This window comes from Pinus tabuliformis, chromosome 9 (assembly GCF_031772625.1).
Source record: "Pinus tabuliformis cultivar Carrire ecotype Pingquan chromosome 9, CPIR1, whole genome shotgun sequence".
NCBI lineage: Eukaryota > Viridiplantae > Streptophyta > Pinopsida > Pinales > Pinaceae > Pinus > Pinus tabuliformis.
In genome coordinates, this window is record NC_142307.1 from 1,508,711,337 (window position 1) to 1,508,724,469 (window position 13,133).

The 13,133-nt window shown below is 37.8% G+C and overlaps 1 protein-coding gene across 1 annotated transcript in view; it reads left to right on the forward strand.

The window, feature by feature from the left end:
• LOC149154326 (uncharacterized) overlaps positions 1-12,636 on the forward strand; it is a 59,150-nt gene extending 46,514 nt beyond the window's left edge. The window contains exons 4-6 of the mRNA XM_089444117.1: positions 4,248-4,311; positions 4,928-5,181; positions 12,301-12,636. Of these exons, the coding sequence (XP_089300243.1) occupies positions 4,248-4,311; positions 4,928-5,181; positions 12,301-12,636 (654 nt within the window). The remainder of the gene's footprint in view (positions 1-4,247; positions 4,312-4,927; positions 5,182-12,300) is intronic.
• Positions 12,637-13,133: the final 497 nt, after the last annotated feature.

Genomic DNA, 13,133 nt, shown 5'->3' on the forward strand with positions numbered 1-13,133 from the left:
ATGAATGGTTTGTGGATCAATCCTTTTCCTAGTGGGCTTCTTAAGACACATTTCTTTGATTGCTTTAGCGTATATGGGAATGTCTTTTATGGCTTGCAGTAGCGGAATTTTTATATAGACATTCTTGAGCTCATCTAAAACATAAAACTGTGGTATAGACATTGGAAGTTTCATTTGGACCAATCGGTCTGGAAAAGGTGGATGCAATGGTTGCATTTGCTTATCTTTGGTATCATCGTTTGGTTTTCTTTGATTTGTCATTTCATTTTCATTTTCTATGTTTTCTTCTTGTTTAACAGTTGTTGGAGAATCTTTGTGGAGTACCCTACCAGACCTCAAATTGATATTTTGCAAGGGTAGTGTGGGATATGAGGTTCCCTCTTCTACATTGTAGGCTGGCCTCTCTGCTCTGTTATTTGGATTTGGGACAGTTTGAGCAGGAATTTGAGTAGGTCTGGGAGGTTGTGAGTTAGATGGAAATTGCAGTTGTGGTGGATTTATTGGTGGAGGAGCAGGCAGTGCTTGTTGAGTAGGTTGAGGTTGGTAAACAACTTGCTGCTGAGGGTAATGCTGATATGGTTGAGGATGTGATGAGTATGGCTGATGATATTGTTGATATGGCTGCGAATATGGCTGGTATGATTGAGGATATGTATGATATGATTGAGAGTATTGTTGAGATGGTCTCCATTGTTGTTGTGGGTGATTTTGGTGCTGCCATGGCATGGGTACATTCCATGATTTCTGAGCGTACATATGATCATTTACAGGAAATTGCAAAATTTGATTTGGAAACATACCTTGAGGTGTTGGCCTTGGCTGCCATGGTCTCTTTGTGCCCATGTAATATACATTTTCCATCTTTGCATTAGCTGCCATATTACAGTTCTGCAAAACCTTAACTTTAGGACAATTAAATATATCATGATGTTCAGTACAGAAAGCACAGACTTGGATGTTTTCTAATGGGCAGTCTTTTAAGGCATGTTTCTTCCAGCATTTTGGGCAGAAGATAGCCATTATCTGATCTTCATCTTCTTGTTTCTTCTTAGCTTTTAGAGTGTCAATTTGGTTCCCTAAGGTGCTTAACATATCTGTTTTAAACTCTTCTAATAGATTCCCTATTTCAGCCCTTGTGACACTTGCTGAAGCAGATTTTGTGACTTTGGATGACAGGGTTCTTTTTCCAATTTTAGCTTTTCTCCTTGAATACTTTTCGCATAATTCAGCGATTTCTTCAAAAGGTAAGGTAGAAATGTCACTTTTGCCCATCAAATTAAGATCATCCATGTATTCCTCTCGGATGCCTTTCAAGAATATTGTGCGAATCAAATCAAGAGGCATCGTTCGGTGTTTGGATTTTTGTAAGTTGTAGACAAACCGGTCTAAGTATTCCTCTAAGGTTTCATCCTCTTGTTGGCTCTTTCTAAAGATATCATCTTTGGAATCTTTGGATCTACAATAAGGTTGATATTTCCTTAGAAATATTCTTCTCATGCCATCCCAATCAATTATCGCATGCTCACCAAGCCTCATGAACCATCTTAAGGCTGATGCCTTTAATGTTGCTGGGAAGAGTCTAAGCCTATGGGCATCATTTGTGTAACCATATGTTTGACATACAATGTCAAACTCGAGCAAGAATGAGTCTGGGTCTTCTGAAGCCATACCATAAAAGTTTGGTAGCACGGATGGAGGTATGTTTTTCATTTTGATCTCATCATCTTCCTGTGGTTCATGAATAGGAAACTTAAAGGTTGACTCTTCTTCATATCTTCGTCCTTGATTTGGTACTGATCCATCTCCTTCCTCAGCCATTTTAATAGGTTCCTCTGTGTCAGTGTCACTTGTTTTAAAGAGGAGATTAAAGAAAGATTGTTCAGTCACTGTGCTACTTTCTCCTTGTGTGGAGGGTCTAGGAGAGTGTTTCTTCTGTGATTTATGTGCTAATAAAGTTTGTCTTTCGATGAGAGTAAGTCTTTTCCCTGACTTTTGTTTATCCTCTAATGCTTGTATGGTGACTTCCTCAGCTGGTGTTGTATTTCCTAAAGAGTCTGCTCCTGATGTTAGGTTAGTTTTTGGATGGGGGGTTTTTATGAATCTACCCTGATTATCTCTAAATCTAGGCATAAATGAACATGATTTCTAAATCTATTTTTTTGCTCGTTTTTTATTTATTGAATTTTTTTCTTTTTAAATCCTTTAACTACGCCTCTCCGGCAACAGTGCCAAGATGTAGTGTCCTATCTAGGGTGCTAGATTAGGCTATATTTATTATCGACCAGGGTCAGTAAACTTCGAGGCATGCGTCTACAATCTATAGACATAAAGGATTCCTAACTAAGTGTTCATGATGGTAGGTTACAGAACTTCTTTACGGAAGGTTGAGGTATGCTCCCTATCACCTGGACACTCAGGTCACTCAATTCATCTACTTATTCTAAAAAAACTGTGTATTACTTAAACCAAGATTTCAATCCCCTTACGAGGATGCTATGCATAAAACCTCTGTTCAGTGAACACTCAGCATTCAATGTTTATCATTCATGAAAGATTGAAACATACTAAAATCATAAGCACACTTAAAATTCAAATATATGAGAAACAGGGTTCATGAAGATGCTCTTAAAAATAACGAAAGATCAGATCCCTTACAGGATACAATTCAATGATCTCAGCGATGAATCCTTCAAGCTACCATCATAAACATTACTCATACGAATTTCTAATTAAATCAACGAAAGCATAAACTGAACTCTAATCACTGTGCATACTATTGAATATTCAGAAGTTGTAAATGAAATGAAATGACAGTATACCCGTTCCACGCAGGGCCCGTCCGCGTTTCAAAGGTATACTGGACTGTGCTCAAGCAACTATCGAATCAACGCAACAATGAAATCGTGACTGCAACCGTGTTTTTGGTATTAATTTCAAAAGCTCTGTTTTCAAAACAATACAATGATAACCCTCTAACTAACAACACATAACTGTGTTTACATATGTTTTTCAACGTTTACATTTCAGAATGAATGTACATTCGTGATGCGGCTATTGCCGCTTTTGCTATGGCATAGTTTTTAAGTTGTTTCCATTCTGAACCGATTTCAAAAAAGAACAAAACTAAATCGATTTAGAACCCTATGCTGTTGCTGCTTTTGTCGCCAACATGTTGTGCTTTGACCATCATTGACTGCGCATTCAGGAGTGTTGGTTCTGCTAGAGGATAGGTGTTCGTCCATGCTTGTACATTCTATTTCTCATCCCTACCCTTTGCTCTTGCTTAGTTGTCATGCCATATGTCAAACAATAAACCAACTACAGGATGTTACAACTTCCTGTAGTCTTTTTATCAAAAATCCCTAATTCTTTAACATAAAACTCATAAATCAATTCTAATGTATTTAACAACTATAATACTGTTAACTAATCAATTTCAAGGGGTCTAAGAGATGTATGAAGGAAAAAGGGTAGGCAAACTATGTGTTTCAAGAGGAAAAAGGAGGTCAAGGAATGGTACCAACAGTGGTCATGTCAAGAACCGCAGGTCCTTACACGATGAGTTGGGCAAATGACGAGTTGACGGTGTGACATGTCGGTGAATGGACGAGTCGAGTGCAACGAAAAGTTGAGACGACGAGACGAGTTGGTGAAGTGAGAGAGCCAAACAAAGGTCGAAAAACCGAAATTCAGCTAATTGTGCGAACTTGGCGAAGGCGAACTTATATCGCACATGTCAACCCAGCGGGGCGGCGACATGGGTAAGCCGACATGAATTGGGGGCACGTTTGGCTGAACTAGGAGGTTGGCCTAGGTAGGCGGATCCATAAACTATCCACAATCGGGCATATATATAGGCGGATGTTTGAACGGAAAAAACAACAAGTTCTCAAGTTCATAAGTGCAAGCTCAAGAGGAGGGTGAGCCAAGGGTGGACGTGGAGAAGTTACAGGCGACTCTTGACTGCAACACCAAACGAAGGAAACAAAGTTGCAGAAATGGTAGGCTGAATGGTCAGGGATTCGAACGAGTTTCTGAATGAAAGTTTGGATGACCTTCTGAACAAAGTCCGAATGACTTTTTGAATGAAGTCTCGAACGAATTTCTGAATGGTGCAGCTGAACGAGTTTCCAAACGATGTTCTGAATGGGTTTTCTGAATGACGGGTTCTTGAACGAAGTTCTGCATAGGTATTCTGAATGGGTTCTGAACGAACTCCTGAATGAGTTTTGTTGAACATGTGACAGGCAGTAGAACCGGTGGGCGTTTCGAACAGAGGTTTGGGCAAGGCTGCATGGTGCAGGCCGAATTGTAAATTTTGACAAAAATAGCTGAAGAGAAGTTGGGGTTCTCTCACAAAGCCTTTAATTGTATTTTATGAAAGATTTTTATTATCATTGTGGGTAAACTCATATTCAGGGAGTTTTCCCTCCCATTAATTATCCGTTGTGCATTTGTGAATGGTAATAATGATGAAGATGAATAATTGAATGTTTCTACTGTATATATGAATGTTATACTTAGAAAAGTGAAAAATAAACTAAATATAGAAAGCTAGGCGTAGTCGACACTTGTGAGTATTGTTAAAAAGAAAACGGGTGGTGGTGTCGCACCCCCTTCGTGCAGTTGAAAGACTACCTCCAAGGTAGGGGCGTGACAGTTGGTATCAGAGGTTGATTCAGAGAATCGAGAAGGATGTCCATTTTGCAGAAAATGGGCTTTGCAGGAATTATGACCTTTGAAGAATGGCAGGGGCACACTTCAGGGCCAAGTCAATCTGAACGAAGTCTACTTGAAGAATCAAGTGATGTTGAACAAAGAATTGCATAATTAAGCAAGGAATTGTTTGAAACAAGGGATGCTCTTCATGCTTTTTCCAAGGAAGGGATCTCTAACATGAATAGAGGTGAAATCTATCAACTTGCAGGGAAAGTGGACTTATTTGATGCAGAACTCAAGGAGTTGAGAATAAGGAAGAACTTGCTTTGGAAGAAGCAAGAGAGGCTTCAAGAATGGCTAACTCTTGAGAAAGAGTGGTTCATAGCTTTCACTCATGATAAAGAGAAAGTTGCAGTACATGACAAAGAGGAGCTTGGTGGGATGGAACCTACCATAGTGGAAGCGAATTTGGAGGATGTTGCAAACATGACAACGATGGAGGAGGAACTTGAAATTGATCAAGTTGGACCAGGATCGTGCAGTTTGCAAACATTGGTGGATGAGGACACTCACATGGAGGAGCCTCAAGGTGAAGTAAATATTCCTATTATTACTTGTGTTTCATTAGAGCTTTGGTAGATCGGCCATATGTAGGGAAGAGAAAAATCACTTTGCCAATGCGATGGGAGATCTTACCATGGGTATCTATGATGAGACCTTGTATGGAGAAGCAAGGACCATTAACTGTTGCAAAGCTTGTTGGGGCTATTTGTGATCTTATGGCAAAATGTACAAATGCCCGTGACAAGGGAGGAACGTGATGATCATTGCGGAGGAACGTGATGATCATTGCAGAGGAACAGGTCATGCTTTAGCCACATGAAGAAATTGGCTAAGTGCTCGGCATGACTCATGGACAGATTGGAGAAAGGGCACACACTTGATGATTCTTGGGTGGACTTTTCATGGCTGAGACCAAGAGGCAGTCTTGGTGGGACCTTTAGTGGGGGAGCTATGGTGGAAGGGACTCATATGACTTGATGATGATATGGTTTGGGTGACTATGGGCACTACACCGAATTGCAAACTTGGATGAGGATGACCAATGTTGTGATGGGTCTACTTAGTTGGACAACGTGGGCAACTTGAGTCATGGACATCGAGTTGGATAGATGGAACATGGCAGTCTATGCAGGGACATTATGCAAGAGCACTTGTAGAGATGTCACTTATGGGCATCCAATCAAGAGTGCCAAGGCAGGGATGTTGTGCAGGTGGATTTTTTGATGTGACATAGAGACTTTTACTTATGAGCCTATGGAGATGTTGTGCACTCTTGTACAATAAGGCCATGGACTTGGTTGGATTTATGAGCAGACTATGGAGCATTCCTACTACATGGAGAGCTAAGGCATCTTGCAGAGACCTTTGGGGGTCGAGACATGTATGCTTGCTAGGATGTTGGTTGGAGATGACTCGTGGAGCTCATGATGACATGAGGTTGTAACTTTTGGGGACTTCATATTATGGTGGACTTGGAGGATCTAATGCATTAAGGAGCTGAGGCCAGTGACTTTGATGCAGTATGGGATGCATACTTTACAGTATATTTATGGGGTGTGCTTGAGAGAGTGACTTGATGTGGAGGATCGATATGAGACACTTTGGAGTGATGGAGTTGCAGCGATGGTGATGCCTTTGTGGCAACACTTGGGCATGGGTTGAGCTGAAACTTAACCACTTCTAATACATGAGAGTTGATTGGTTTCTAACCATGGGCAACACATGGATGATGAGACAGGTGTATACTTGTTTCTTTGGTAGACTTGTGGGATGGCATATTACAAATATGATGGAGGTTGCTTCATGGACCTAGATGTGGAACATTGAGAGTCGATTTGAGGGGAGGATCTCTTCACTTTGAGGAGATGGATCTTACATATATACGGGTGATGATGTTGAGATAGATGCCACTGATTTGCAGCACATTGGCACCAACATCATGGAAAGCATGTTGCATATGAGATGGATATTACTTCATGGACCTGGGCATGGCTTACTTACATTTTGATGGAGATGGAAATGAAGTCTTGATCAAGTTGATGTTGTGATAGGATGCTAGGGGAAATGACCGATGGTGGCATGAAGATGTGCATTCTCATGATTTGAGCGTGACAGTTGGACTGATCACTTGACTAGTTCAGATCATGGGGCTCGAGCAGTGTATTGAGATGTGTTAGTATTGTGTTGGAGTATCATGGCAGTAGTTCACACGATGACGATACATGATGGGGTTGACACGATATGTTGCAGTGAGCATGTAGATTGAGTTGGAGGGACTAGCCTTCCATGGTGGGGTAGCATGTGGAGATTGCAACAGAGGTTTTTGGTGATCATGGATTGAGGAAACTTTCTGATTCATGGAGACATGAGCCTTTATGGTTTGTGCGATGGCAGAGTGGAGGCAGGCAGCATGGACATTTTGGATGTTGGAGCTAGTGACACTTTGCGATGTTTTATGACGGTGTTATTGAGGACGACAATTATTTACAGTGGGGGAGTATGTCAAGCCCACGAGTCGCGGTTGAGATGTGTGACGAGTTGGGTGGGCATGCTCTCGGTTAAATGCGACGAGCTGGGAATGCGATGAGTCGACGGTGCGATGATTCGACAGTGCGACGAGTCGGTGAGCGGACGAGTTGGGTGCAACGAAAGGTTGCAATGACTGGATGAGTTAGTGAAGTGCGACGAGCCAACGAAGGTTGAAAAACTGAAATTTGGCTAAGTGTGTGAACTTGGCGAAGACGAATTTATATCACACATGTGGACCCAGCGGGGTAGTGACATGGGCGAGCCGACGTGATTTGGGGGCGTGTTTGGCTGAACTAGGAAGTTGGCCTGGGCAGGCGAACCCATGAACTATCCACGACGGCGAATATATATAGGCGGACGTTTTAATGGACAAAACAACAAGTTTTCAAGTTCATAAGTTCGAGCTTAAGAGGAGGGCGAGCCAAGGGTGGATGTGGAGAAGGTGCAAGCAGCTCTTGATCGGAGCACCAAACGAAGGAAATGGAGTTGTAGAAATAAGTGGTTGAACAGTCGGGCAAACGGCCAGCCGAACGAGTTTCTAAATGTGCATTCAAACGAATTTTCAAACGAGTTTCTGAACGAGAGTTCGAACGACTTTCCAAACAAAATCCGAATGACTTTTTGAAAGACATCTCAAATGACTTTCTGAACAAAGTCTCGAACAACTTTCTCAACGGTGTGACTAATGGAGTTTCTGAACGATGTTCTGAACGGGTGTAGCTGAACAAGCTTCTAGACGATGTTCTGAACGGGCACGGCTGAACAAGCTTATGAATGATGTTCTAAACAAGTGCGGCTGAACGGGTTCTTGAACAAATTTCTGCACAGGTATTTTGAATGATGTTCTGCACGGGTTCTTGAACGAAGTTCTGCACGTGTTCTTGAACGAAGTTCTGCATGGGTATTCTGAATGGTTCTGAACGAACTCTTAAACAAGTTCATGAATGAGTTTTGCTGAATGTGCGACGGGTGGTAGAACCGTTGGGCGTTCCGAACGGTGGTTCGAGCAAGGTTGCACGGTGCAGGCCGAATTGTACATTTTGACATAAATTGCTGAAGAGAAGTTGGGGTTCTCTCACAAAGATTGTAATTGTATTTTATGAAAGATTGTTATTATCATTGTGGACAGATTCATATTCAAGTAGTTGCCCCTCCCGTCAATTATCCACTGTGCATATGTGTAAATAGTAATAATGATGAGGATAAATAATTGAATGTTTCTGCTATGTATATGAATGTTATACTTACAAAAGTGAAAAATAAACTAAGTATGGAAAGTTAGGCATAGTCCGCACTTGTGAGTATTGTTAAAAAAAAAACAGGTGGTGGTGCCGCACTCCCTTCGTGCGGTTGAAAAACTACCGCCAGGGTAGGGGTGTGACACTCTTAGTATCACAAACATGCCAAATTCCTTTGTCCAAGAGAATTTTGAGAATATCACTTTAAAGCTCATGAGAATTAGTTCTTTTCCTAACAATGATCATATCCTTCAACATATGATCTTCATTTTAATTAAGATACTTAATTGTCGTTAAAATTATAAATTGTGATATTGTAAAATTATATCAAAGAAGTTCAAATTATAAATTGTGATAATTATTAATTTTGATAATGTAAAATTATATCAAAAAAAATAAAATTATAAATTTGATAATGTAAAAATATATAAATTAATTTTTGTGTTTTATTATTTTTTATTAATATATAGTTTGAATGGGCTTAATGGTTAAGACAATGTGTTTCCTCCAAAGAGGTCACAGGGTAGGGTAAAAATCGGAAGGATAGAGTATGTATGCTTTTCTCGTGAGTAGAAATGGGTCCCTTATCCCACAAACAATAGGATCTCTTACACCAATTTGATGTCTAGCTTAATCATAACTTTAAAATTAAATAAATAATAATATATATTTTTATGTTAATTTTATTATTAAAATCTTAAATTTATACTTTAAAATATATATAATCTATTTATATATTTAAAAATAAAATTACAATTTTTAAAATCTAAAATATATAGAATCTATTTATATATTTAAATATAAAATTACAATTTTTAAAACATATATAAGTGAAAAAACACCACCTAAAATCCAATCCCATGGTAGGACCTTCGTTATCGATGTAATACTGGTCATTAATGACAAGTTTATTATCCTGACATAGCAAGGTTCGTCGTCTTTCGCGTATACGTCGTTCACCGACCATTAGACCGAAAGGTTAGCAATACTGTAGGGAAGCAATCGCAATATAATGTATTTATCCAAAAACCCATCCTAAGCAGGTGCTCTTACAACGGATTTCCTTGGCTATGAGGATGAGGTACGCCACTTCTTCCGCGGCACAAATGTCGTCCACACCTGCATGCGCTGCCTGCAAAATTCAGAGAAAAAAGTGTTCAGAAGAATGCGTCCTCGCGCCATATATTCCTCCAGACAGTACCGACGAGTTCCTGCTGCTACATAGAGTTTTCGGTAATGGCCGCATCATCAAACTACTCAAGGTTCGTTCCATTGCCCTAAAGCGGTATTGGCATTTATCTTTGATACGTGAGGTATACATCACAGTAGACAATATGTAAATGTTAATTTCACAGAGAAGCATTCACAAAAGCCAGCTAATGGTCCGTCCATAGGAAGTAATAAACAAAACCCGTCTAATGATCCACAGGAAGCAATAAACAGCCTATGATCAAGCTTCTAATCCCTCGGGTCGGATCTCATTGAAGTCCCATCCGCTAGACCAAATCTCTCCAGATCCCTTGCATTTAATATTGATTTTGTTACTTTTTCAAAGGTTGTAAGATTCATAGATTGATATGAGGAATTATGATAATGAATATTGATTATTTTCATATAGTTCGGGAGGTTGTAAGATATACTCTGCTATATAGAAGAGGAATTGTGCAAAGTCTAAATTTACAGATTTTTTTAAAACTTTTTTTTTTTTAAATGTTTTATAAAAGTCTTTTAAATGGGGAGAAGGATTAAATTGCGCGAGGTAACCATTTCTTCTATAATGCAAAGCCTGTATGAAAATAAAATGCAACCTCAAAATTTTGATCTTTCTATATACTTCAAAACTGTAATAAAAAAATGTTTGTTAGTTTTTCTATATATAAACTCCTTTTCTAAATATAAAACAATTCTACATTTTAGATAACAATTTAATAAAATATTTTAACATTAAAAATTTATTTTTTAGTTACTTTATTATATATATATATATATATATATATATATTTTGTGATATATTTTATTTAGTATCGTCATTAGAATATCTTATTGTTATTGAGAATATAATTAAATTAAGTTTTTTAGTTTCTCTATGTGTATATGAAGTTTATATGGATATTTAAATATAATTTTTAAGGTATCTATTGAAAAATGAAAGTGGTACACATCTGGTTTAGTTTAACTAGACTGTTGTTTTGTCTTGAAAATCATGGAAATTCGGGCAATATTTTGAAAAATTTTGGAACAGGTTTTTATAAATCCAGGTTATAGTTGTCAAACTTCAAGATTTTGGGTTCCCCAAAAGTTCTTGATGGTGCTGAATCAGTTCCACCATCAAACACGATTCAAATATATAGGCCAAACAATTCCTCCCCTATATAGACAACGCCTTCAAAAAATTCAAATATAATAAGATTTTTACTATTAAGTAGTAAAGGAATTACAAATCTTATAAATATTTTACTATTAATTAAGTTGGCCTCCTTATCAATAAAATGTTTGTTGGTATTAATAAGGGATGGGGAGATAACAACTATTGGGAACAACTCCCTAATCCAAATTTAATTGATATAAAATAATGCTTTTTTGCTTGGAAAATCATGGAAATTTCTACAGTATTTTGATAAAATCTGGCAAGGATTTTTGTAAATCCAGGTTATAGCTGTCAAATTTCTCTCCAATCCAAATTTAATTGATATAAAACAATGTTTTTTTCCATGGAAAATCATGGAAATTTCTGCAATATTTTGATACAATCTGGCAAGGATTTTTGTAGGATTTTGTAAATCCAGGTTATAGCTATCAAATTTCTCCCCAATCCAAATTTAATTGATATAAAATAATGCTTTTTTGCCTGGAAAATCATGGAAATTTTTGCAATATTTTAATAAAATCTGGGAAGGATTTTTGTCAAATTTCAAGATTTTGGGTGCCCCAAAAGTTTTTGATGGTGCTAAATCCATTTCTACCATCAAAACCTTGATTCAAACACTGTCCTGACTAGATTTCTTGACATTTTTTGCGGAGATTCCATCCACTTTTGGTCAATTCCTCAGCCTCACCACATGAAAGCTTCATAAAAAAATGTTTTTCTTTCTTATTAATGGTATTTATCTTTGTCATTTATTCCTTCCTTAACACGATTCATTGTCATTTATTTTTATAATTTTTGCTTATATTTTTTTAATAAAACCTACAAAAATACCAACATTACTTAATAAACTATAAACCTTTAACTATTTATAATTATTTATTTATTTTAATTTTAAATTTATTTCATATCAAATTTCATGTTAAATTATAATTTTGAGATAAGATCATAATTTACACTTCCTCATCCACACATATATATTACGATTTTATAATTTTACACTTCCTCTTCCACACATATATATTACAATTTTATAATTAAAATATAGCATTGCAGAACAACATATCTATATTTATTGTTTCTCACATTCCACTTTCATATTTTAATTTGTTCACGGCTATTTTACATTTTCATAACTCTTATTGTAAATCTCTTCATTTGCAAATCCATACTAGATTTTAGAAAGATTGTTTTGCATAGAATATTGCATATGCTAAAAAATGATGTGTTCCTGGTACAAGTTTCTGAAACCTGTTATGTAAACGAGAATGGAATTCAAGGACCAGACACCTGTGTACATCCACTTTCATCTTCACGGCATCAAGATGTGTTTTGAGTGTAATAATTAAACTCCTCTACGTATGATTTGACCTCTTTGTAGCTCTCAGATTTCTAAAAGCTATGTGTGATGGGTTGATGGTGTGATGATGCATTGCGGTGCTACAGGGTCTTCCGGCAGAGAAGAGAGATGATGCAGTAAGAAGCATGGTGTACGAAGCAAACGAAAGAGTCCGAGATCCTGTCCATGGCTGTGTTGGAGTAATCAACGATCTCCAGAATAAAGTGTCAGAGCTGCAATCACAATTGGCTTCCACCCAAGAAGAGGTAGCCACCATTACTCAGCAACATGCCAATCTCTTAACCATCATCTCTGGTTATAATGAAGTCTCAGAATCCAACTTCTACATCCCGTCACTTCAAGAAATTGAAAACGCCTATATGGACGTGCCTGTCTTCGACGACGTATATCCTCTGCAGTTATTGGAGCCGCTGTGGACTTGAAATAAGAATGATTCGATCTGGCTTAGTTTGACAATAATGTATCTTAATAAGAGAAAACTCTGGATGTCCTCCTTACCGCTAAAGTGCTGTCTCCTAACTGATGCAGAATATGATTATGGTTCGATAGCTAAAGGTTTTTAAATCTTTATTTAGTTAAATGCCAACCAAAACTTCTGATCGTGGAAACTGTGACTAGATCTGAGTTTTTATCTCAGAATTTATATAGCCAGAATTTCTTCAATCTTTTTAAAGTTATAAAAATATCAGTTTTTAAGTATTTGTAGCTTTAATATCTAAATGTAAATCGACGATGGATTGAACCCATTTACTGCCAATACATTACATCGCATTGGCTTGTGGGAAACATGATGTGGGTTGATGTGGGCAAGCGAAGTTTAGCGTATTTGTAGCTTTAATATTTAAATGTAAATAGACGATGGATTGAATCCATTTGGTAGCAATACATTACATCGCATTGGCTTGTGGGAAACATGATG